This window comes from Prionailurus viverrinus, chromosome A2 (assembly GCF_022837055.1).
Source record: "Prionailurus viverrinus isolate Anna chromosome A2, UM_Priviv_1.0, whole genome shotgun sequence".
Classification (NCBI taxonomy): Eukaryota; Metazoa; Chordata; class Mammalia; order Carnivora; family Felidae; genus Prionailurus; species Prionailurus viverrinus.
In genome coordinates, this window is record NC_062562.1 from 25435008 (window position 1) to 25460746 (window position 25739).

The 25739-nt window shown below is 47.1% G+C and overlaps 1 protein-coding gene across 7 annotated transcripts in view; it reads left to right on the top strand.

Annotated features, from left to right (window-relative positions):
• Nucleotides 1-25739, top strand: part of FLNB (filamin B) — a 143574-nt gene that overhangs the window by 105537 nt on the left and 12298 nt on the right. For 2 of the 7 annotated variants that reach the window (XM_047843049.1, XM_047843072.1), the window contains 16 exons: nucleotides 260-383; nucleotides 1858-2014; nucleotides 3066-3255; nucleotides 4951-5198; nucleotides 7611-7682; nucleotides 8398-8500; nucleotides 9091-9231; nucleotides 12645-12773; nucleotides 13837-14010; nucleotides 15170-15328; nucleotides 15615-15818; nucleotides 17063-17215; nucleotides 17322-17444; nucleotides 19997-20263; nucleotides 21105-21242; nucleotides 22273-22388. In XM_047843049.1, the coding sequence (XP_047699005.1) occupies nucleotides 260-383; nucleotides 1858-2014; nucleotides 3066-3255; nucleotides 4951-5198; nucleotides 7611-7682; nucleotides 8398-8500; nucleotides 9091-9231; nucleotides 12645-12773; nucleotides 13837-14010; nucleotides 15170-15328; nucleotides 15615-15818; nucleotides 17063-17215; nucleotides 17322-17444; nucleotides 19997-20263; nucleotides 21105-21242; nucleotides 22273-22388 (2498 nt within the window). The other 5 variants (XM_047843060.1, XM_047843081.1, XM_047843068.1 and 2 more) reach the window with 3 other exon arrangements.

Genomic DNA, 25739 nt, shown 5'->3' on the forward strand with positions numbered 1-25739 from the left:
TCAAGGGCTGACTGAGTGTACTTTAGCCAACAGAAAGCTAAAGGTGTCTCTTGGGGTCATTTCTGCAACCATGAATTGGGGATCCTGTCTCCTGTGATTTCTCAGGCCTCTGATTATGACCTGCCTGCCTTAATGTTACTCATCAGTGGAAACCAATGTGATTGGTTTGGGGATGAATGTGATTCTGTTTCAAACTCAGCCCAGGGTGGAGTGAAGGAGAGTCCAAGCAGTTCCTCAGACTTCTCATTTCTGTTCTCAGGCCTGGTGGAGCCGGTGAACATAGTGGACAATGGGGATGGCACACACACAGTGACCTACACCCCATCCCAGGAGGGGCCTTACATGGTCTCGGTTAAATACGCTGATGAAGAGATCCCTCGTAGGTAAGCTCCTGACACTTACAGAAGGGGGTCCAAACCAGCCTGAAGCCTACTCCTCTGCAGGATTGACCAGCACTGCCTTGGTGATCCACTCATCCATTCATTTATCCATCTGTCCATCCACCTATCCACCCACCCACTGGTCTATCTACCCATCTACCCATCCATCCACCCAACCATCCATCCATCCACTCAACCGTCCATCCACCCACCCATCCATCCATCCATCCATCCATCCATCCATCCATCCACGCACCCACTCACCCACCCAGCCATCTATCCACCCATCCATCCACCCATCAGATCAGCAGGTATCACCAAGAACCTGCATGCTCTGCACAAGTATATCAATACACTAGCCTTGATATTTGTGTCTGCTCCTTTCTTAGCATCCTGTTTCCTCCTACTTTGTTCTTTTCAGCCATCTTTAATTTAAAGACAAGCTAAAATTAAGGAGTTGGGAATCTTTGAAGAAACAAGGAATAAATTAATTCATCAAAGTCTTCTTTCTGGTGGCCTTGCAAGTAGTTTTCTGATTAGGACAAAGATTTTTACTTTTTGACTTCTTTACTTTTTTTTTTTTACTTTTTTACTTCTTTTGAGTATTTGGTTGGCAATAGCATTCCCAGAGGGTGTTGGATAGAAACCTATTCCTTAGTCATATTAATATGAAATGTTTCCTACATTCTTCCACTCTCCAAACAGCCTCTGAAGGTTTCTTTTTCTACTCCTTAAGATGAAAAAATTTTAGAGGTGCCTGGGTGGCTCAGTCGGTTAAGCGTCCAACTTCGGCTCAGGTCACGATCTCACGGTCCGTGAGTTCGAGCCCCGCGTCGGGCTCTGGGCTGATGGCTCAGAGCCTGGAGCCTGCTTCCGATTCTGTGTCTCCCTCTCTCTCTGCCCCTCCCCCGTTCATGCTCTGTCTCTCTCTGTCTCAAAAGTAAATAAATGTTAAAAAAAAATTTTAAAAAAAAGATGAAAAAATTTTGCCCATACCCCTAATATACATATAGCTCTAGGTATATAGAAATATATAATTTATATATTATATTTATGTATTACTTTGTTAATAGGTAATTCACCATCTAAAGCATTCTAAAAATAGAAAAGAAGATGATAGAATATTAATTTTATTATTCTAATTATTTGTTCCAGTATTGTCTCTTAATTCCAATATTCCCTTCCCATTTTGGTAACCATTTTCTTAGCATAACAACAGTGAGTTAACCTTGTCTCCCAAATCAACTTGGGGATTAGTGTGTATCGCATGGAATGCACTCAGGGAAAGCCAGTCTGTCATATGATGGTTACATGGTTGTAAATTTCTGCTGGGTTTAAGGTACTTAAGTCACCTGCTATCTTATCTGCTATAGAAATCCCTCATTTCAAGCCCAGTCTCTGTGTAAGGAGATAAAGATGTAGCAGGGGTTGATGGTATCCACACTGACTGGGGATACGTGTGTGTGTGTCTTTCAAGTCCCTTTAAGGTCAAGGTCCTTCCCACATATGATGCCAGCAAAGTGACTGCCAGTGGCCCTGGCCTCAGTTCCTATGGTGTGCCTGCCAGTCTGCCTGTGGAGTTTGCAATCGATGCCAGAGATGCCGGGGAAGGCCTGCTTGCTGTTCAGATAACGGTAACTTTGAGTTATCTTCTAGGGTCCAACTTTATTAATAAAGACCTGATTTCCCGGCCAGGGATAAGAATAAGGTTTTAATAACCAATTTCTGGCCTGATGCAAGTGTTTGACAGTTTTGTTTTTTTTTTTTTCCGACCAGAGAGTCAGTAATTGTGCCAGAGAACAAACATGCTTTCCTGAGTGAGAGGTCTGAAGGGGTAGCTCCAAATACCACTTGTGGATGAATCTCATGTATTTTGATCTCTATTATATCTGTTCCTCTGTTTTTCTTTTAAAATGTTTTCAATTACTCATCAGATTAGTTAGGACTAAGCTTTGCTGCGTATCACAATATACCCGGCAAACAAGAGTGGCGGCTTAAACACATGGGATTATTCCCTCTGTTTAAACAAGCCGGGAGGCAAGCCACCTGGGTGCTATATGGCTCCGCAGAGAAGCAGGCTCCATCTCTCTGCTCCTGCGTCCTGACTGTGGCTTCTGCTGGAGGCCTCCTCGTGGACCACGGGCCCTCTGATGCACATGGCAGGCTGGAAGGAGGAAGAGGAGCAGCAGGGGAAAAGGGGACTTTCGAGTCAATGAGCCACTTCAAGCAGCCCTGTGTACTTCGACTTCTCTCGCATTTATTGGAACTTTGTCACAAGTCACATGGCCATACCTGGTAGCAGAGGATGCTAGGAGGTGGGAGCAGTGCACCCAGCCAAGAATTGGGCACCTTTTACTAAAGAGAAAAGGGAGAGAGTGGATGTGGTGGTGCAAGTGCAGAAGCCCTCTTGTCTCCCTGTATTTCAGTGGGTCCGGAGCTCAATCACTACTTGTTCACTTGACCGAAAAATTCCTAAACGTTGACCATGTCCATATGGTGTTAAAGAGATCTGTGACTCTTTCTTCTCCCTAGCCCCACCCCCCAAAAAGATTGTATTAAGCCAGTAATTCTGTCTCTTCCTGAAGAGGGGTGCAAATCAATGAGCAGAATGTGTTTCAGTTTCCCATGAATGGTTTCTACATCTTGATGACAATATCTTAAATAGCATTTCTCTGTGATTCCCAGGACCAAGAGGGAAAACCCAAAAGAGCCACTGTCCACGACAATAAAGATGGCACGTATGCCGTCACCTACATCCCTGACAAGACCGGACGCTATATGATTGGGGTCACCTATGGGGGGGATGACATCCCATTGTCTCCCTACCGCATCCGGGCCACACAGACAGGAGATGCCAGCAAGTGTCTGGCCACAGGTGAGTGCAGGTCAAGGTCAGGAGTGTGGGCTTTGGAGTCAGAAAGCCAAGGGCTAGCCCGTCTCTACCACTTAATAGCTACGTGATTAGGGCAGGTTGCTCAACCACCCTGAGCTTCAGTCAGACTCAGATAGAAGATCTTTCTGAGAACATTTGAATTCAAGAAACTCTTTTCAGGATCAGAGATAGTTTTGCAGGGTTATTGCAAAGATCAGATGAGGTCAGGCATGAACAATGCTTAGCACGGTGCCAGGCGCATGGAAGCTATTATTATGTTACTTTTGAAGTGGGCGCTTTGGTTGAGAGATAGTGGCTCCCATGAAAAGCTGCACATGTGTGCCTCCCTTTCATGAGTCGATGGTTTAATTATTTAAGATTTATTCAAGAGCATTTCGGGTCAGCGTTAGAGAAACGCGTTCAAGGATCTAGGTTTTTTCCTTAGCACTGGAGACTGTGCCTGTATCTCTCAGAATGTCTCCAGGAATACATTTGAGCATCATACTTCCTTCAGTTTCTAAGACATGAAGACCGTCATGGGCCCTTCCGTTTCTAAGAACAGCTCTTGCTACTCTGATGCTACTGCACCAGATTCCTCAACATGAATCCCCATCTCTGAGATGAAACAGATTTGCTTCTCTTTACATCACACATAGGTCCACTGTGGATGTGTTCTATTTCTCTCCTATCTTCTCTTGTTCTGAATGGGGAAAAACTTTTGGCTTTTAGAGCAAGTTGTAAACTCCTCAACTTGGCAATTTTGGGCTCAAAAATCGAGAAATTTTGAAACACTGGCCAGTCCAATTTGCCACCTCTTAGGTCTGTGCTGTGCCAGGTACGACTAGATTGCCTTTGCTAACCTGTGGGAGTGATGATACTGGGTGTGGACTTACTCCCTGCTTTCCAGGCCCTATTCCCTCCTTTGCTGGGGCGGAATCCTGAGCAGAATATTCTCAGCCTGGGGGCTCTCGGAGGCCACAGTTCTCTGTCTGTCATTCAAGGCCTTCCACAAATTGGCCCCAGGCTTCCTTCTACTACTCACTGTCTGAGCAACATGTTCTTAGCACTCCCTGTTGCTTCTACACACTTGGAGGGTTTTTTAAATTGTTTTGCCAGTGTGCTTTTAGTTCACTCTTCTACACTTCCTGATATGTGGATCCTGTATGAAGGGGTGCCACAAGTCAGATAGATAGAGACTAGTCATGGTTTGGGGACAGAGGTTCTATGTCTCCCCTAGCCAAGAGTACCTGTCCTTCAGAATTCAGCCATTCCCCTTATCTCAAAAAGCCCTTTGTCAATGCGGCAACCCTGGGATATACATTCTTAGGACTTTATTTATAGAGATGTACTACAGGACTCTTCTCTGAAGAACAATTGATAATTTTTTCTGTACTTAGCTCCTCCTCCGCGTTTCCACAATACATTGAGCTGTCATTCCTGGTGCCTGGCCTACATCTGCCTGCCTGTTAGGTTAGGAACATCTTGAGAGCAGGGACCGTGTTTGGATCACTTTGGTGTGTACCTTGCCCTTAAGAAAATGCCCAGTATATATTTGTTTAGGGAAGTTGACCGTCATCCCCATACCCTTGAATGCTTGAACCTTGAATCACCCACATGAATGTGAGATTTGTTCTCGGGCCTCCAGGGCCCTTGTCTACAGCTAGAGCTTCCATTTTCTTCCCCTGAACTTTTCTACAGGTCCTGGAATCGCCTCCACTGTGAAAACCGGCGAGGAAGTGGGCTTTGTGGTTGATGCCAAGACCGCTGGGAAGGGGAAAGTGACCTGCACGGTTCTGACCCCAGACGGCACCGAGGCTGAGGCCGATGTCATCGAGAACGAGGATGGCACCTACGACATCTTCTACACGGCCGCCAAGCCAGGCACCTATGTGATCTATGTGCGCTTTGGCGGCGTTGATATTCCCAACAGCCCCTTCACTGTCATGGTAAGGAAAATTCCTTCCCTAGAGCACTCTGCTAGGATAGAAATAGTAACAGCTGCCATTTGTTAAATCCTGGCTAGAACATCCCCTTCCAGTTTTTTTTCTTCAAAAAATTTTTCTTAAGCAGTCATGACCTTATAGAGTCCTAGAATAATCTCTAGAAATCCAGAGACCCTTGGCTCTAAGAGTTTCTAAGGAACCTTATTGGCCAGCAAAGTATCTGTCATGCTAAGGGTCTTAAGCAATATCCTGGCCTAAGCCCAGCTCAGAAAGATACACTTTGACAAAAAATGTTTGTAAGTAAAACATCACATTTTTTATTCTGCTTATTCTCCTCCTTCCTCCTCCCTCATCTCCATGGCCTTGAGGAGAGAGGTTCCTGATGCCGTTATGTCTGCAGACTTGACTTGTATCCCAGGACACAAAGTACCTCCAGTTTTGTTTTGGAAAGATTCAGATTTTGCATAGGTGCGGGAAATAGCATGTCTTTTGAATAGTAACACCTGGTGCAAAGGGAAACCATTATGTGGGCCTCTGGGCCAGAGAATGGTGAGGTTCTTTAATTTTCAGCGAGTGACTTTTGGACCTTCCTCTGATTATGAAGGTTCTTCAGCCAAGAAAAGATTAGAAATCTCATTTGACCTTCAGAAAACCAAGCATTGTTGGCCCTTTTGCAGGTGAGGTATAGGAACAAGGCTCAGGCTCAAGTTCACTGAGCCCAGAGTGCCTGCTGTGGACAGCCACCAGGTGCTATGGGTCTCCCCTTACACAGTGTCCTTTGATGCCACGGGCAACAGCGGTGCTCAACCACAAAGTTCTTATAAGGCCTCTGTGACTTGGCCCCACACAGCCTGTGAAGCCCCTTCTCACGATTTCACTTTATGTAGTGATAGAGAAGAGACTACATTCCAAAGAGAAGGCCACGCCTCCCATCCAAACAGTCTGTAATCTATTGTAGCCCTTTTTCCCCCTTTCCATAGATATTTGTTTATCTGTAAACATTCTGCCAAGAATCTGGAGGCTCCTTTTTGTCTCAAGGATGTAAGCCCTTGTCAACTTTGAGCCTGTTCATTTGGGAGTGTTTTTCTCCTTCAATAGAAAAGGGTGAAAAGAAATGCAGCTAGAGAGTTTATATCCTTATTTCCAGAGAAGGGCCCCAGTTACAGTTTTAAGAATCCGTTTTAGCCTGTAGCGGGTTTTATCTGGTGAATTAGAATATATAGGCATCATGGAAGAGTGGTCCCCGGGCCTTGCTGGTGCAATGAGCTAGGCAGAAAAGGGCAGTCACCCACAGTACCTGGTTTGGGTCTTTATTCTCCTGTTCCAAGCTTTCTCCAGCCTTACCTAGATAGACTTTCTTTGTATGTGGATTCCCTGCCTCTCTCTACAGACTTGTGGCCAAAAGGACATGAACACACAGTACTGCCTTCACAGCTCATGTATCAGGGAGGCCCAGCAGGCTGGTTCAGTTAAATACATCATGAAGCCAGCTTATCTGCTCATCACTGTTGAGAATGGATTGAAGGCCATAGCGTGGCCATTGAAAGATCGTCCTCCTGGCCAATTTGCCCCTGCATGGCCCCACGGTATAAGAGAGCCCTAGAAGATGGGGAGAGGGCTGTTTCAAAAATTGAAGCCTTTTTAAATGAAGTCCCCTTTCCGCAGATGCCAAAATACAAAGGAGTAAATGCAGGCATGTGGGCCTTCCCCCAGGGGGTGGCCTTCCAGTTCGTTGTTGACTGTGGTAAAAGATGATCCCTCCCTTATCAGGTCGATTGGAACATGAAGTCTGTGGTTTGAAGCAAAAATGAGCTTATTAAGACCATGGACCCTTACCAAATAACAGGAGACCACTTTTCCAGTTTCATGCCACAGAAGTGACTAGTGTTCATTTTTCCCATTTGCACAACACACACATCAACTTCATGCGTGGGGTCACATCACACACATTGCTTTGTAACTTGCTTCCGTCCCTCAGGGTGTCATACGTACCCTTCCACATTAATTCATCAGACTTGGTAGCTTCTTCAGGTGTACAGGTTTACATAATTTACTTACCTGACTCCCTGCCAGTTGGACGTTTTAGGTGAGGTCATGTTCTCATGACCATCAACAGCTGTGGTAAAACGCCTTGCATACATCACTTACCTGTGGACTTGCCTGCTAGCATGTCGATAGGCCTGCTTCATAGAGGTGGGATCGTGGGTTCAAAGGGCATGTGGATTTGACCTTTGAAGAAAGGATCCCACTCGCTCTCCACAAGGGGAGAAAGAATGTAGGCTCCCACTGGAGGGAGTGGCTCCCTGCTGTGCAAGACGGAGCAGATGGGGAGGAAGCCAGCCTCAGGTTGTAGCATCTAAGTAGCAATGTCCCTTCAATGTGATTCCCAACTAATCTCCATTTGCCACTGACCAGGCCACAGATGGGGAAGTCGAGGCCGTGGAGGAGGCACCGGTAAATGCATGTTCCCCCGGATTCAGGCCCTGGGTACACTTTTTTTTTTTCTCCTTTTTGCGTTTCTGTGTTTACTCAGCCTTCATTTCAGAAAAGCTGCAGCCTGCTTCTGGGGATTGCTTCAGCCCTCTGGGTGTCCTGGTCATTGGTTTGTGCCCCACTGATCAGTCCGTCACAATGATCCCCGCTTCCTCTGTAATGAGACCCACCCGTGTCATCGTATGCGCTCCACGAATCTCCAGCCGTCATGTCTGTGATCACGCTCGGTGTAGCCTGTCTCCGCGGTTCAGAGAAAGATGGGCCCTCCTCAAGCCCTCCTGCTGACTCTCAGCCGCCATTAGCACATTTGGTTTCTGTTCAGGGGGAAAGCCACCCGCTGCTACTTTCTGCCACTTAAAACGCACCTTCTTTTCCAGGCCACAAGCAACTAAACCTTTCCAGGTGGAGCCTCTTGGGACTCAGACATTGCTGTCTCTTACTTTTCCACTGTCCCGTGAGCACTGCTGGGAATTTTACAAGCAAACTGCCTAGTGATTTTTAGCAATTGGTCAGCATGACTTCTCCAGTCCTTCAGGTCCTGCTCTGGCCCTGGGGGCAGCTAGACTAAGCCCGTCCTGTACGGGCAACCACGTCCCCACACCCCGGCTGCACTAGCTTGCAAAATTCCCAGTTGCTCTCTGCCCTCTGCTGTTTCATTGGCCCACACGGTTGTCCACTTTACCCAGTGACCACTGCTTCCTGTTTTTAGGTAACCGAAGAGGCCTATGTCCCAGTGAGTGACATGAACGGCCTGGGCTTTAAGCCTTTCGACTTGGTCATTCCATTTGCGGTCAGAAAAGGAGAAATCACCGGTAAGCACTGTCGTGAAAGCCGCTTTGTTCTCACTGGCTTGCACTAGCTTTCCAGAAGGGTTCCTGGGAGGTGGTTCCACCTGTCCCCGACACCTGGGGTCCTGAACCTAGCACCCTTGTTTCTTGCTGTGGGGGATCAGTCCGTGAGCCCCTGAGATTATGACTGTCGGGTTCCTGTCCCTCCTTTTTTCCTGCCTTCTCTTATTCTTGCACCTTTCCAGATATGACATTGACACTGAAGCCTATTGTACAAGAGTTTCTTTCTCTTCTAGCCTCCTTTTAATGCCTCATTCTCTTTGAGTTGATACTCTGCTAATTCTCCTGGCCTTGTGGTCTTTTCTAGTCTTGTGTGGGCTTCTCATTTGTCAGAACAAAAGTACAAAACTCTTTACTTGAGTTGCCTGCTGCATTTGTAGAAGAAAAAGGGAACAAAATAAAGGCAAACGTGTCTGTTTTCCCATTGTGGATCTTGGATGCTTCAGGCAGCAGTGAGTGCTCTTGCCTCTGAGGGCCACCTGGGCCTTTGTGCTCAGCTTCTCCGGGGGAAGCCCCTGGTGGGCTCATGGCTCTCTCTTCCTGTGCTCTAACAGGAGAGGTCCACATGCCTTCTGGGAAGACGGCCACGCCTGAGATTGTGGACAACAAGGACGGCACAGTCACCGTCAGATACGCCCCCACTGAAGTCGGGCTGCATGAGATGCACATCAAATACATGGGCAGCCACATCCCTGGTGAGTCAGGCTCGGCACCTTGGCCAGCACTCCCTACAGGACAACAAGACTTGGGCCTGAATGTCTGGGAGGTTTGCAGAGACGTTCAGTTGGCTACTGTGTGGGAAACAGTTCTCGGTGGCAGAATCGGGAAGGCAGTGTCGGTGTCCCTGTGAAACCAAACAGCCCTGTGACCCCAGCAGATCCAGCCACTCTCCAGAAGGGACAACGCAGCTAAGCATCCTGGGTCACAGTTCAGGCCCTTAGCTTCATGATTGTCTTTGTCACTATGCCGAGTGTGGCCACAGGGTGAGCTGGGAGAAAAATGTGAGGCGCACGAAGGGACTTTCCAGCCTGGCCTACAGAGCCCTATGGAGTGTGGGGTTTGGGGGCGGGAGAGAGAACAAGCTGCTTTATGTTCACAGTGCCCTTGACAAGGAAATTCAGCTCAGATTTTGTGTCCATCAACCAGCACAGTGTTATTCTTGTTTTTTTTTTTTTTTTTAATTGTTCAAATGGTTCTCTGTTTTTAAATTTAATATTTTGAGTAGGCAACATCTCCACATGGTTTAAAAAATGATGTGGGGAAAAGTTTCCTTCCCACCTGTATCGCCACCTGACCTCTCCTTGAACCTGACTACTGTTAATTTTTTATGTTGGATATCAGAACATTTTTAAGACTCTATAAACAAATGGGAAATACAGATTCTTTTCAAAAAAAATTTTTTTAACATCTATTTATTTTTGAGAGACAGAGAGTGTAAGTGGGGGAGGGGCAGAGAGAGAAGGAGACACAGAATCCAAAGCAGGCTCCAGGCTCTGAGCAAGCTGTCAGCACAGAGCCCGACATGGGGCTCGAACCCCCGAACCACGAGATCATGACAGCTAAAGTTGGATGCTCAACCAACTAAGCCACCCAGGTGCCCCTAAATTTTTGTTAGTGTTATTTATTTATCTTGAGAAAGAGAGAGCACAAGTGGGGGAGGGAAAGAGAGATTGAATCCCAAGCAGGCTCTGCACAGTCAGCACAGAGCCTGGTGGGGGGCCTGAACTCAGGACCCATGAGATCATGACCTGAGCCAAAATCAAGAGTCGGACGTTTAACTGACTGAGCCACCCAGATGCCCCAGGAAATATAGATTCTTAAGCCCTTTCCCACTTATGCATAAATAGTAGCATACACTACACATGGCTCTGACCTTGCCCTTTCCAGTCTAACTGTATATCCAGGAGAGTTTTGCGTGTCCTAATGATAGAGCATGTCTCACCGTTTGGATAAACCGTGATAGATTTCACCCTTCCCCCCATTGGAGAACATTCAGGTTCTTCTCTCCCTTTTGCTGTCGCTAGTCAGGCTGCAATGAATGGCCTTTATTCCATCATTTCACTCTCATGAAGGTATATCTGTGAGAATTAGTTCCCAGGGTAGGAATTGCTGGGCACAGGTATAGACATCTATCATTTTGATCGATCTTGCCAAATTGCCCTTCAGTGGGGCTCCCCCAATTCAGACACCCACCAGCAATGTAGACCAGCACCTGCTTTTCCACCAGTTTGCCAGTGGAATAATAGGCTGTCAGATTTTTGGATCTTGGCCACACTGACAGTTCAAAAACCAGTATCTTTGTGTTGCTTTATTTGTATTTCCCTTGTGAATGAGAGTGAGCAACTTTCTGTATGTTTAAGGACTATTTATATTTTTCTGTGAACTGAGCACTTATTTCCTTGGCCAGGTTTTTCCATTTGGCCATTGGCCAATATTCTGTATTGGCTTTGTCATAACAGTTTCTGAGAGCAAATTAAATATTGGAGAGATTAGCCCTTTGTGATAGAAGTTAACAAATATTTTTCCCAGCTTGATATGTTTGTTGTGGTTCATGCATACATGTGTGCATAATGTTCGTTTAAAGTGAAAACATATTATCTACTTTTATCTAAATATTCTAAAGATGCAGATGTAGAGAAAGTAAAAAAATGTCTTCTCCCATTCCCTTCTACTTCCACTGCTGGGGTGTGTATCTTTCCAGATGTTTCTCTCTGTACCTACCTACATGCATACATAAATTTGTTCTTCCAAGGAAATGAGATAATGGCATTAATATTATATAGCAACTTGCCTTTTTCTCTTTTTTATTTTTATTTTTAGAGAGTATGAGAGAGCATGAGCAGGGGATAGAGGCAGAGGCGGGGTTGGGGGAGAAAGAGAGAGAGAGAGAGAGAGACAGAGAGAGAGAGAGAAAATCTGAAGCAGGGACTCAGCACAAGCCCTACACAAGATTTGATCCCATGACCCTGGGTTCATGACCTAAGCTGAAATCAAGAGTCGGATACTTAACCAACTGAACCACCCAGGCGCCCTTCCTTTTCCTCTTTATAATGAAACACATTATAGATAATCTCTCAAGTATAATATACACAGATCTCCCTCATTGTTTGTTTTTTTTTAATGTTTATTTTTGTGAGAGAGAGAGAGCCCGCTCATGCACACACATCCATGGGGGAGGGGCAGAGAGAAGGAGAGAGAGAATCCTAAGCAGGCTCTGTGTTGTCAGCACAGAGCCCAACATGGGACTCAATCCCATGACCCTGGGATCATGACCTGATCTGAAATCAAGAGTTGGACACTTAACTGACTAAGCCACCCAGGCGCCCCATTCCTCATTGTTTTTAATGAACTGCACAAGTAGACCAATGTTTATTTAACTGACCCCCTATTGTTGGGACACTGCAGCCTTTTCCTAATTTGGATCTGGGCACTGTGGAAATGAAGTCCTTGTACAGGACTGGGAGCAGGGTGGGGAGAAAGATTTCTAGGGATACATTCCTAGGGGCCTCACGGGGCCTTATATTTTGAAAGCATGGTAAATGGCCTTCCCAAAAGACCTTTCCAGTGTGTTCCCTCTAGTAGTGGGTCATTTTTCCACATGGCCAGATGTTTCCTCCTTATTGGTTAAGTTGAGCTGCACTGCCCTGCTTGGGCCCCCCTCTAGACTGGAGCAACCTTGGGATTGTTTTTCTTGTGCAGTGATTGAAAGAACGGCAGCAAGTAGACCTGTTGGGTGTCCTAGCATGGTGAACTCTACTGGAGTCTCCTTTTTTTTTTTTTTTTTTTTTTTAATGTTTATTTATCTTTGAGAGACAGAGCGAGAGAGAGGGAGACAGAATTTGAAGCAGGCTCCAGGCTCCGAGCTGTCAGCACAGAGCACGACACAGGACTCAAACTCACGAACTGTGAGATCGTGACCTGAGCCAAAGTTGGACGCTTAACCAACTGAGCCACCCAGGTGCCCCTGGAGTTTCCTTTCAATTTCTGCCTCTGTGTAGGAGATACCAGCCTTGCTTGCTATTAGGTGAATGTTAAGACACTGGTTGTCCAAGGTATGCATTTGTCCCTCCATGAGTCCCCCTCAATTTTGTGTTCTTTGCAAACCCAGAGAGCCCACTCCAGTTCTACGTGAACTACCCGAACAGTGGGAGTGTTTCTGCATACGGTCCAGGCCTGGTGTATGGAGTGGCCAACAAAACTGCCACCTTCACCATCGTCACTGAGGATGCAGGAGAAGGTACTATGTGGTTATGTGGTTTTATGCTTCTGGCCATCCATTTGGAGAGTTAGGTGGACACATTTCCAGGGTAGCTTTTGTTTGTTTGTTTGTTTGTTTGTTTGTTTGTTTGTTTTTAGGAGGAGAGAGAGAGAGAGCATTAAGGAGCAGGGGAGGGGCAGAGAGGAGGTGGAGAGAGAATCCCAAGCAGGCTCCTTGCTGTTAGTGTGGAGCCCACCACGGGGCTCAACCTCACGAACTGTGAAATCATGACCTGAGCCAAAATCAAGAGTCGGACGCTTAACCAACTGAGCCACCCAGGCGCCCCGTTTTTCATAAATGTCTTATGTACAGCTGCTCTGTCTTACCCAAAACAGAACTTCTGAAGTCCTCTGTGTTCTGATCGAAATCAGATTGATTATATGAACTGTTTTATGTGACTTGCCTGAAATTTAAGCATGTTTTGGGAAAATGATGGTTTTGCATTTGTTCGATCTTGCACATGTACAAATATCAAGCGGACTGACTACATGTGTTACCGCCCATTCCAGATAAAGCTCTATGCCTATGACCATTGTCATCGTGGAGACTTCTAAATTTGTGATTCTTTTTTTTTTTTTTTAAGATTTTATATTTAAGTAATCTCAACACCTGATGCAGGGCTCAAACTCACACCCCTTAGATCAAGAGTCACACACTGCACCTACTGAGCCAGCCAGGCGCCCACCCAGGGATTTTCAGGATGGCATCCAGTGCCCAACCAACAGGGCTGTGTGTGTGTGACTCTCCCACATGCATGATTGGTGTGTAGGATGCTATTCCTTTCACGTCCCAAGTATCCTTAAGAATAGAGAGAACTTCGGGGTCATTTGTAGTGAAGAAATCAGATGGTGGAGTGTCTTTCCAGTGGACAATTTTACCATGTGAACTGCTTTGTTCTGATGTGCCCCTGGCCTGTGGCTCCTGTGGCGTGTGTCAGTCTGTTGTTCCTCACATGGGGACTGCCCTGGATGAGGTGTGATCCCTGTTGAAACAAGGAATCTTTGTCTCCCTAAAGGTTCTCCTTCCTTCCTCCCATCCACAGGGGGCCTAGACTTGGCTATCGAGGGACCTTCAAAGGCCGAAATCAGCTGCATTGACAACAAAGATGGGACATGCACAGTGACCTACCTGCCCACCCTGCCAGGTGACTATAGCATCCTGGTCAAGTACAATGACAAGCACATCCCTGGCAGCCCCTTCACGGCCAAGATCACAGGTAAGGTCACCTGGCTTGCCGGGGGGCTTCCTGGAGGTATGGTGAAGTATAGCTGCCCTAACAGTCTCTCTCCCCATCAGACCAGCAACAGGAGGCTAGGCCTCTACATGGAGGTTTCACACAGACTCCTTAGGAAGGAATTGGGGTGTAAAGTCACCGTTGGGTTGGCCTAATTCCTCCCTTACCCGGTAATCCAAGGAAAACCAAGCAGTGCCATTCGGAGGGCACTTTTTTTGTGCCAGTCTGACTGCAGCCTGCAAATAGCAGGCCCTCAGATAGAGGCATTCAGATACCTATTACATGGCTACATGGACCCAAAGATGCCCTTCAGCATCACTACTAGATAGATTTTCTCTCCATTTTACAGATGGAAAAACTGACGCTTGGAGAAACAGTGGCTTAGCCAAATTCGGACATGGGTATTCTGGGATTCAGATACACATTATCTGATTCAAAGCCCACACTCCTGATGTCTGTTGTACTGGCTGTGTTCATATCACGCTATCAGTGGGTTAAAAAGGAGATATGAGGGGGCACCTGGGTGGCTCAGTCAGTTAAGCTTCCGACTTCGCCGCAGGTCATGATCTCACGGTTTGTGGGTTCGAGCCCTGCGTTGGGCTCTGGGGTGACAGCTCGGAGCCTGGAGCTCCCTGTGTCTCCCTCTCTCTCTGCCCTTCCCCTGCTCTCTCTCTCTCTCTCTGTCTCTCTCTCAAAAATAAATATAACAAACATTAAAAAAAATATTTTAAAAAACATTTAAAAAGGAGATAGGAAAAATGAGGTTCTTATCCCTAAGTTGTTTAGACCTGTCTATTAAGCAGTCAGCAGTCTTGTGTAGAAGATGATGAGTGCTCACCTGAGGAATGCCCGAGACAATGGCAGACAGGTGACAGGTGCCTCCCACTGGCAAAGACTCCTTTCAAAAGTGGTCTGAGAAGACTCAAATTTCCAGTGTCTGCCGGTTCCCTTTAACCAGACATAATTAGCAATCATGCATTGTTGGTTAGGTCTGCTTATTGTTCAAGACAGGTCTTTTCAATTAACTTTGGGTAATTAATTCTCACCTGATCATCTGTAAATGGCATGTGGAATGAGGGCTCCAGAGAGCTGGGGAGACCCACATGTAACAAGAGCCGCATTTGGGGGGGCTGTTTCCCAGATGACAGCAGACGGTGCTCTCAGGTAAAGCTGGGCTCTGCCGCCGACTTCCTGCTTGACATCAGCGAGACCGACCTCAGCACCCTGACGGCCAGCATTAAGGCCCCATCTGGCCGTGACGAGCCCTGTCTCCTGAAGAGGCTGCCCAACAACCACATCGGTGAGCCCAGGCCACCTTCCTGGCTGGAGCTGGGTGGGAGATGGGCATTCCCCAGTCCGGTCCTGGGCAACTGGTAGCACATTAGACTATGAGGTGATAAACCTTCTGGGTCACACGTGATAACAGTCTGAGTGTGATTCTGCATGGCGATGTCGACCACGCTCTTGGATGCTGGCGAGTCAGGAGGGAAGTCCTGCTTCCCTTCTTGTGAGTGTGTCTCCCTCTCCCCTCCTCTCCTTCATCCTGTTCTCCCACCTTACAAACCCAAAGCTTTGCTCTGGTACAGGCATCTCCTTCATCCCCCGGGAGGTGGGTGAACACCTGGTCAGCATCAAGAAGAACGGCAGCCACGTGGCCAACAGCCCCGTGTCCATCATGGTGGTCCAGTCTGAGATCGGTGATGCACGCAGAGCCAAAGTCTATGGCCGTGGCCTGTCAGAGGGCCGGACTTTCGAAATGTCTGAATTCATCGTGGACACAAGGGATGCGGGTATGTGGGGATGCTCCCAGGAAAAGGCCCAGAGCTCACAGGAATGATCTTTTTGCTTCTTTTCGTTTTTCCATCCTACCATCTTCCTTTTCTTTCTTAGCATCTAACTGTATGTAGGTCCTTATATGTGCATTATCATTTAAGTCCCATGAGCCTCAGTGAAGTGGGAATTATATGCATTTTCTAGATGAAGAAACAGGCTTCTAAGAGTTAACAGCCCATCTGCTTCTGGCATTTGAATCCAGAGTCAAAACAGTTCACAGATCTCTGTCATTATGTGTACTCCCGCCATTCTCTGCAGCTTTTCCAGGGTCTCCTCGACTCAGCCCAAGCAAAGGAGGTTGGTCCAGCTGGCCAAGATTGTGTCAGCTGAGGGATGCTTTCGTGGAAATATGGAATCTCTTCCTGTTCCCTCTTTAAAATGGTTTGAATTTGGTTGGCCCTCTCCAAACTATGCCACATGACAGTATCTTCATTTTCTGCCTTCTTGAGTGATGGTCACATTGGTGACTTCTAGACAAAGTCACAGTCCCACGGAAGAGGCTAGAGACTTTCTGGTCCTGGTGAGTTGATGCTCCTTGTTGTTTCTTCAGGTTGTTAACCTTCAGATCTGCTGTCTTAATGGTTCCCTGGCTGGACATCTGAGGCACCTTGGGAGCAGTTTAAAAATTCAAATGGTCAGGCCTACAGCCAGTGATTAATACATGCCGTTCTTGGAGGCGTGTGGCCAGAGTGGCTTTCCCAGTGGCTTCTGTGGGACAGGTGCTCTGTGGGATATTAATAGATACCCTTGAGAGGCTGCAGGTGGCTGAGCCAGTTGAGCATCAGACGCTTAGTTTCAGCTCAGGTCATGATCCCAGGGTCATGGGCTCGAGCCCCCATGTCAGGCTCTGAACATGGAGCCTGTTTAAGTTCTCTCTCTCTTGCTTCCTCTCTCCTTGCTACCCACCCCTCTCCCTTGCTTGCTTGCTCACTCTCTCTCTCTAAAAAAAATTTAAAAATTAAATGGATATCATTGAGAAAAGAGTTCTATGGTCAAAGCCACGCTCAGCAGGGTTTTTCACTACAGGATTTCTCAGAGCTTTTAACCTGCTCCTCTGTCTGGGGCTGCCTACGTTACTGTCTTTCTGACATCTGGAAATAGCGGTTCGCATTTCCAGAGCCTGATGTCCTTGCTGCATGCATGGAGCCCCCCTACCCCCAGTGAGTTGCAGTCCCATCAGCTCTGGGCCACGGTGTTGCAGGTTATGGTGGCATATCCTTGGCTGTGGAAGGCCCCAGCAAAGTGGACATCCAGACAGAGGACCTGGAAGATGGCACCTGCAAGGTCTCCTACTTCCCCACTGTGCCTGGGGTTTACATCGTCTCCACCAAGTTTGCTGATGAGCACGTGCCTGGTGAGTCTGGTCCCCTCTGCCCTCCCCGTCCGACACCTAGGTTTTCTATAAATGCTGTGCCTCAGCCTATCTGGGCTGCTCACAAGGGTCTTCTTGGTTCTTGCAGGGAGCCCGTTTACCGTGAAGATCAGCGGAGAGGGAAGAGTCAAGGAGAGCATCACCCGTACCAGTCGGGCCCCGTCTGTCGCCACTGTCGGAAGCATCTGTGACCTGAACCTGAAAATCCCAGGTGAGTATGAGTTGTTTAGGGGTCAGGGCGGTAGGCGCCACTAGAAACCACGTCCGGGTGTGACCTAGAATGTACTAAGTCCTCTATGGGTGACTGCTTTTAAGTAAGTAAGTATTGTATTTATTTATATTTTTAATACTGTTTTCACAGAGCCCCACCTGAGAAAAAAAATCTGCTTACCTGCCACCTTTTTGCTCTTCTGAATGAAAATAGCTTTACTGTGTCACATGGGGGGAAGATAAATAAGCTTTTAGATTTGAATTTACTCTCTGTCGAATAGAGTCAGGTCAGTGAGAGAATTGACCCTGCTGATGCCAATATTTGGAAGTATTTCAGAAGTGTCAGGCCTTATGGCATCCTCCCAAAGTTAGTTCTTCCCTTCCATCCCTAAAATGAGAGTGGAGACTGGGTGGGTGGGCCACATTCAGCCCTTTGGCCGTGAACTGTGTAAACAGACACTTCAGTCTGTCTGAATGTGGCCTGGGGTTCCTTCTATAAAGAGACGTCACTGTGAGTGCAGATTCTGAGGGTCCTCTGCCCAGAGGCTGGCACACACTATATTGTTGGACAGATCCTGTGGCACGGAATATCTATAGAGTCTTCATGAAGACTCATGAAGCTCATGGTGTGATCTGGAGAGGGGGCCATTTCTCCTACACTGCATTTCCCCTTTTTCCGAACTTGTCCCATGTCTACTTACCTTGCCTCCTGAGCAGTCATTGGCGGGTGGCAGGTTCTTCCTGGGCAGAGGCACAGTCGTCACATGAGAATATGGGGAAAGCCTCATTGCTGCAGTGTCCACACAGAATCAGTTATTAGAAAGAGCTAATGCCTTGTGATCGCGAAAAGTTCACATGTTCAAAAACGAGGAAAGTAAGTGTCACCTCATCCCCCAACAACTGGGGGGATGGGGAGGTTGAGGTTCACATCTGAGGCCCGGAGCTGAACCCTGATTGCCTCCAGCCTCATGAACACATGGGGTCAGTTTCAGATCACACTTGTGTCCTTGTTACACACCATAGTCCACGTCAAAAAAGATACTTCCATATTTTCAGTGAGTACATGAGATTCCATTCCATGTCCAGATGCACCATCCTTCATCATATAGTCCTATTCCAAGTACACTCTTTTCCATCCCTGGGTTCCAACAATCGGCGCTCTAGAACGAACGTTCTCCACCGTGTGCTCAGGCTACCTTCATGTCGGATGGATGTCCCAGCGTGGGACTACTGGTCTGATGTGTTTCAAAAACTGCTACACCTTGGCAGACTGCCCTCCAGAAAAAGGATCAGTACCCGTTTATCCATTCCCCCACCAGCACTGGGCACATTGTTTGGTTCCCACTTTGGTCATTCTGATGGAAAATAAGGGTCCAGTTTCCAGCTTCATTTCTTGGGTCACTAGGGACATGGACTGTGTTTTCATTTGCTTTACATTTCTCGTTGTGCAAATCAGCTGCTTGTTCCCTTTGTTTCCCGAGGAACTAGTGTGGTCGATTACTCTATCTAAAGACTCTCTGGCTCAGTTCCTATTTGCTGTGATCAGCTACTTGGTACCAGATGACTCTGGATGAGACTCACTCTTCCTCTCATTATCTAAATGGTCCCCTGTTGTCAGAGGACAGCTCACCAACTTCCAGATGTCTTCCAGACCCAGGCCATGTGGGGTGACCCTCTCCTCAACCCCCCTTCCTTTCTCTGTCCTCAGGGCTCAAAGTCATGGCTGCTCAGCCCAGATCGTGTAGGGCTGGCGAGCGCGCTTCATGTGGCTCTAGGTGATGGCATTACTTGGTCACCCAGCATGCGGTGTACCTGTCTCCACCACGTCAGTGCAGGCACAGTCACTGGCATGGCATGAGCACGTGTCAGGTGCAGCAGACGTGGTCTGCTTCCCAATGTTGGTGACCTGAGACGTCACTTTCTGAAAGCACGGCCTCTGGTATTTGATTTGCTCAAAGCTTTGCTCACGCATGGTTTCCCTTTGCCGTTGTGACCAACAGGTGTTCACCTTTTTTCTCTAAATGCATTTTTGTCTTATTGCCTAAAAGAAATGCCAAAGCTTCTTGAAAGTACGGGGTGATGCGTCTGGAGTTTTCTACCCTTACCCACCTATGGAGAAGAGCCTCTATAAGCATGCTAGATGGCCACATACCACATTTGGCTTAGAAACATCTGAGCTATTGTAGTTTTTATTTACATGCTGTAACTGTCAGCCCCAGACTCTGGTTTGAAACTGCCATGTGGAATTAGCTCCAGCCAGGAAGACTGTAAAAGTACTTGGTGGGGCAGAAAGTGTCACTGTCCCTAGAATGTTCTCTGCACTGGGTGGCCAGAGGGGCCCTACTGCCTCCATGCTGGCCACAGCCTCCCAGGATTTGAGGGAGACTGGAGGGTAGGTGTCCCGGCTGAATGGGAAAAAGCCTGAGCATCCCACACCCCTGGGCTGCACCCGCCTTGCCAACCTCTGCTGCCTGTCCTGCATGTCCTGCTCTGTGTTGGTCCTTCACCCTAACCCTGCTCTCTCTACCTCCCCAAACTCCTGCCCCCTTTCAGAAATTGACAGCAGTGACATGTCGGCCCATGTCACCAGCCCCTCTGGCCGCGTGACCGAGGCAGAGATTGTGTCCATGGGGAAGAACTCGCACTGCGTCCGGTTTGTGCCCCAGGAGATGGGTGTTCACACAGTCAGCGTCAAGTACCGCGGCCAGCATGTGACCGGCAGCCCTTTCCAGTTCACGGTGGGGCCACTCGGCGAGGGGGGCGCCCACAAGGTCCGTGCGGGAGGCCCCGGCCTGGAGAGAGGAGAAGCAGGTGTCCCAGGTGAGCATTCGGGCAGGCTTTTTACTTGGGTAGAAGACAAGGGGCCTGATGGTGTTAGCACCCCGCACCCTTCACCCTATTCCAGAGAAAGACTCAGTGTATGTGATTCCGATGGTTGTTAAGGGGCATTCTTTAAAACAAGGCTTCTGTAGGGGTGCCTGGGTGGCTCAGTTGGTTAAGCATCCGACTTCGGCTCAGGTCATGATCTCACAGTTCGTGGGTTCGAGCCCCACGTCAGGCTCTGTGCTGACAGCTCAGAGCCTGGATCCTGCTTTGGACTCTGTGTGTGTCTCTCTCTCTGCTCCTCCCCCACTCAAGCTCTATCTGTCTCTCTCTCTCAAAAATAAATAAACATTAAAAAAAATTTTTTTTAAACAAGGTTTCTGTGGCTAAACATGTTTGGGAATGGCTCGCTGAGCCAAAGCTAAACAAGTTTCTCACGGGGGCACTCCTTGGAGCCTATATCATGACTGAGTGTGTGGGCGTCGGAGTGAGGAGCAGACTGACGAAGCTCTTTGTAGAGCATCCTTCAACACTAACATTCCGTGGAACACACTAGAATTCTACAAAACCTATTGTAGTGGTGGTTGCTGGCGGGAAGATCTACAGGGACAAAAACGGAACATTCTCATCTTTTTCTGCCTTAGTTGGTGTGTTCAAAGATGTCTCGTTTCTTATGAACTTAATGTTTTCATGGGTGGTGCTTGGGAAACATCAGTGATTCCTTCCCTTAGGGCCCTGCTTGGGGTTAAAGAAAAAGGCAGCAAATGTAACCCAGCATTGTTTGAGCAAGAGGGCCTATCTGGGGCTCAGTCACTAACCAGGTGTTTCTTTATCTCAGCTGAGTTCAGCATCTGGACCCGGGAAGCAGGCGCTGGGGGCTTGTCCATTGCCGTTGAGGGCCCCAGTAAGGCCGAGATTACGTTCGATGACCATAAAAATGGATCGTGCGGTGTGTCTTACATTGCCCAGGAGCCTGGTATGTAACCAAGGACCAGCTGAGGACGTTTTCCTTGTAGGGGGATGGTTAGATTGTAAGGAGCAGAAGCCTGTCAAGCTAGCTCAATGAAAAGAGGAATTTGTCTGTATGGGCGCATGGGAGCATCTCCTAGAAATCATGTCAGACCTCCAAGGGGCAGGAATTCTTGTTCTCTTGTCCTTTTCTGTTGACCTCTCTGCCTCCGGCTTTCATTCAACCATGTCATTCTTTCCACGGACCAGCCTTCTCCACCCATCCTTGGCCACTAGCTGTTGTGGCTTCTCTGAAAGAGTGGCCTCAGCATCTGAGCTCCCTTGAGCGGCAGCTCTTGGCCTTTTGTGTGCCATGGATCCCTCTGGGCATAAAACCTATGGGGACTGTTCTCAGGATAATGTTTTAAAACATATAGAATAAAATACATTGGATTATAAAGGAAATCAATTATACTAAAATGTAGTTATCAAAATCTTCAAGAAATGTGTAACACAGCAGCAGATGGTTATCTTCATTAATACATTAAATCGTAGGATTTGGTGATGGTCTATTAGCTACCGCAATTTCAAAATAGTGGTAAGTATAAATGACATGTCAAGTTGTATATAAAACTGTAAAGTGATGAAAAATGTCTGTGATCTTTGTTGGTGACAAAGTCACAAGTGCTTCTAATGTGCCGTGGTTTCTTGTTGACATTTCTAAAGAAAGGAAATGCTACATTTTAGCTCGAAGTTAGTGAAAATAAAGATAAAATTTTTGTTTCCCCATTCAAGTTTCATGGGTCTCCTGAGCTGTATACACAGGCCATTGGAGAGGGCCTGTGGACCCAGGTTAAGAATCTCTGCCCTTGCCCAACTAAGAGAATCCTATTGGCTCGGCTTCAGCCAGGTGACCTGCCCTCAACCCACCAGCCATGGCCACGGAGGGGGGGTAGGATCTCTTGGAAGACATTTCAGTCCTAGCAAAGAAGCAAGAGACTGCTCTGGAACCACCTTCGCAGAATCTCTGAAATGATGGGCCTGTCCTGTCCCCACAGGTAACTACGAGGTATCCATCAAGTTCAACGATGAGCACATCCCTGAAAGTCCCTACCTGGTGCCAGTCATCGCGCCGTCCGACGACGCCCGCCGCCTCACTGTTCTGAGCCTTCAGGTGAGACGCAAGGAAGCATCCATCTCATTGGCCACAGGCCGACCAGTGAAGCCCTGGACTCCGGAGGCCGCTTCAATCCCCTCAGTCAAGGGCCCATCCCGGTTTGACCGCACATGCTGCCAACTTATAGGGGAGATTTCCCATGGCAGAGTCAGCCCCCGCCCCCACACTGAGGACAGGAGACAGTTGGGGCAAGTGAACACAGAGCCACAGTCAACGAACACCTCAGCGTTTGAGAACAAGTTTGTTTTTTAAATAGTTATTCAAGAGAAACAAAGGAGGCCTGTTAATAATTGGTTAAGCGATAAGGAGGGCTTTCAAACAGAACAAACACAAGACTAACAGTCCATTGATGTTTTGCCTACTATTTTTGGCTTCCTTTTTGTCAAGTAAGTCAATTGTGATTGATTTTACTACGGTGATTTATTTATAAGTGTGCAAGGCACTGTGTAAGAACTTCATCAGTATTACCTTGTTAAATCCTTGCAACAGCCTGGTCAGTAGGTTTCTCTTGACCCCATTTTAAAGATGGAAAAACCAAGGTATAGATTGGTTGTGGCTACCAGGAGCCAGCTAATATGAGGCAGAGTGAGGTCTCTGTGGCTCCAGAACCTGTGGTTTTAACGGTGGCCTCCTTAATCCCCACCCTGGCACAATGGCCTGTGATTACTGTCTTAAACAGGCTCTTGAATTCAAGGTTGCATTAGAGCCGGCAACCAAACTAAGAACCACTAGAGATTCCTTTGGGTCTTTGAAAAATAACTAGGTGTCTGCATCAGGAGTAAGCAATTTGGTTGAGGAATAACACCACAATCCCAAAACCTGATTTTTGGTTAAGGGGCTTTCCAACTAGCTTTCAGCTACCCCCGGTTCTTAAAAATACTGAATGAAAACCCAGTCCTGTATCTCAGGTTGGTGATGTCATCAGATCTAGTTCCGTGCATTTGGTTTACATTTCAGATTCTGACCTTACCCTGAGGAGAATTGGAATTGCTAGTTGTTCGAAATATCAGGGAACCCAGACTGACCCCCAAACAAAAATCACGGTCCACAGATTGAAGAGGCCTCATCTGGAGCATACCAAGGGTGCTAGCTGGTCACTGTGGTGTAGATGTTTTTCTTGTGTTTCATTTAAAGGCTTCTTAACAGAAGTTCCTTTTGTGGCCGACTTAACTAAAACCTATGGAGGGAGATAAACCCAGCATTTGTTGAGGGCAAAGAACCGCCCTCATGCATCTCGAAGATTTCTTTCAGATCTTCTGAGGTGTTTATCTCTCTCTTGAGGATTTAGCGGCAAATGGATTCAGGTAATGTATATGGTTCTGTTTCCAAAAACCTGGTTTGGAGAAATCTTCTCCAGAAAACTTTTCTGTAGAGTCCTCTCAACACAATTAGGTCATAAATATTTGAGTAAGTGTGCAGCAGGCAGTGTATCCGTCAGGCGTTTGTAACCAGCTGCTACGGTAGAAGGGACGAGTGTCAGCTTGTCCTGTTTTTCCTGGGTCACTTGGTGCTGAGTGATACGTAAATTATTTATCGGAGATTTGCTCGAGGCCTGCAGGCCCACATCTGGTGCTGGTTAGGAAAAGAGAGGCATGTATTGTTTTCTCCTGCTTTTAAGACTTTTTAGAAAATTGGAGTCGGCTGACATTTTGTGGAGGAAGGGTTGATGGGCTGGGGGCAATCTGGTGATCAAAGATTCCTTAATTTTGGGTGCAGTCCTCGCTCCCCAGTCTGTAAGCTCTGGCACAGAACAGTGTAATAGGATGTTCTACAACAATGGAAATGTCTCACATCTCCCCTGTGCAATGTGGTAGCCACTGGCCACATGTGGCTATTGAGCACTTGAAGTGTTGCTAGTGTAACTGAGGAACCAAATCTTTAACTTTATTTAATTTAACTGATTTAAATGTAAAAATATATGGTCACATGTGGCTAGTGACTACCAAATTAGGCAGTGCAATTTCAGTGCCTCGTTACAGAGATGTGGTCCCGGGTCAGCAGCCTCAGTATTGCTATTTATTTATTTATTTGTTGGTTTATTTTTAATTTTTTTTTTTAATATTTACTTACTTTTGAGAGGGAGAGAGAGAGACACAGAGAGACAGAGCGAGAGCAGGGGAGGGGCAGAGAGAGAAGGAGACACAGAATCTGAAGCAGACTCCAGGCTCTGAGCTGTCAGCACAAAGCCCGATGCGGGGCTCAAACCCACAAACCGTGAGATCATGACCTGAGCCAAAGTCGGACGCTCAACTGACTGAGCCACCCAGACGTCCCTCGCTTGGGAGATTTATTAAAATCCTAGAATCTCAAGGTGCCTGGGTGGCTCAGTCCATCAAGTGTCTGACTCTTGATTTCAGCTCAGGTCATGATCTCAGTTTGTGAGTTCAAGCCCTGCATTGGGCTCTGTGCTAATAGCAAGGAACCTGCTTGGGATCCTCTCTCTTCCTCTCTCGCTCTCTCAAAATAAATAAACTTAAAAAAAAAAAAGACATTTATGAAAAAAGGAAAGACAAATGGTACCATTTAGCAGTCTAAGTTTTGAAAACTGCCCTGGGGGCACCTGGGTAACTCAGTCAGTTAAGTGTCCAACTCTTGATTTCTGCTCAGGTCACGATCTCATGGTTCATGAGCTCAAGTCCCAAGTTGGGCTCTGTGCTAAAAGCGAGAAGCCTGCATGGGATTCTCTCTCTCCCTCTCTCTTTGCTCCTCCCTGCCTCTTGTTCTCTTTCTCTCTCTCTCTCTCAAAAAAAAAAAAAAAAAAAAAAAAAAATTCTAGACTCTCAGGCTGTCCTCAGACCCCCAGACCTACTGGATCAGAATCTGTATTTTAACAAGACCCCCCCAAGTTCTTCAATCACACAGTGAGGAGTGGCTGTCCAATCAAGTTTATATCAAAACTGCTAACTTATAAAATTTTGCAGTTCAGGACTGGCCAATCTTAAAATATCTTAAGCATATGGGACACCTGGGTGGCTCACTCGGTTGAGCATCCGACTCTTGATCTCAGCTCAGGTCTTGATCTCAGGGTGGTGAGTTCAAGCCCCACATGGGGCTCTGCACTGGGCGTGGAGCCTACTTTAAAAATATGTATCTGTATCTTAATCATCTAGATCTCTCATCCCTTCCTCCCAGAGCGTGGAGGGTAAAACTTACCCAGTGAAGAGTGAAAGCTATCCTTTTCCCTATTGTGTTTTCAGCGGGGTACAGACAACTTCTAAATGCTTATTAATATTTAATGATTTTTTAGTCTTTCTGTGTACAGGTCGGGCCCTGTGCTGAGTGCTTCAAATGCATAACTTTATTTCATCCTCACAGTAGCTCTCTGGTATATATTTGGTTATTGTGCCC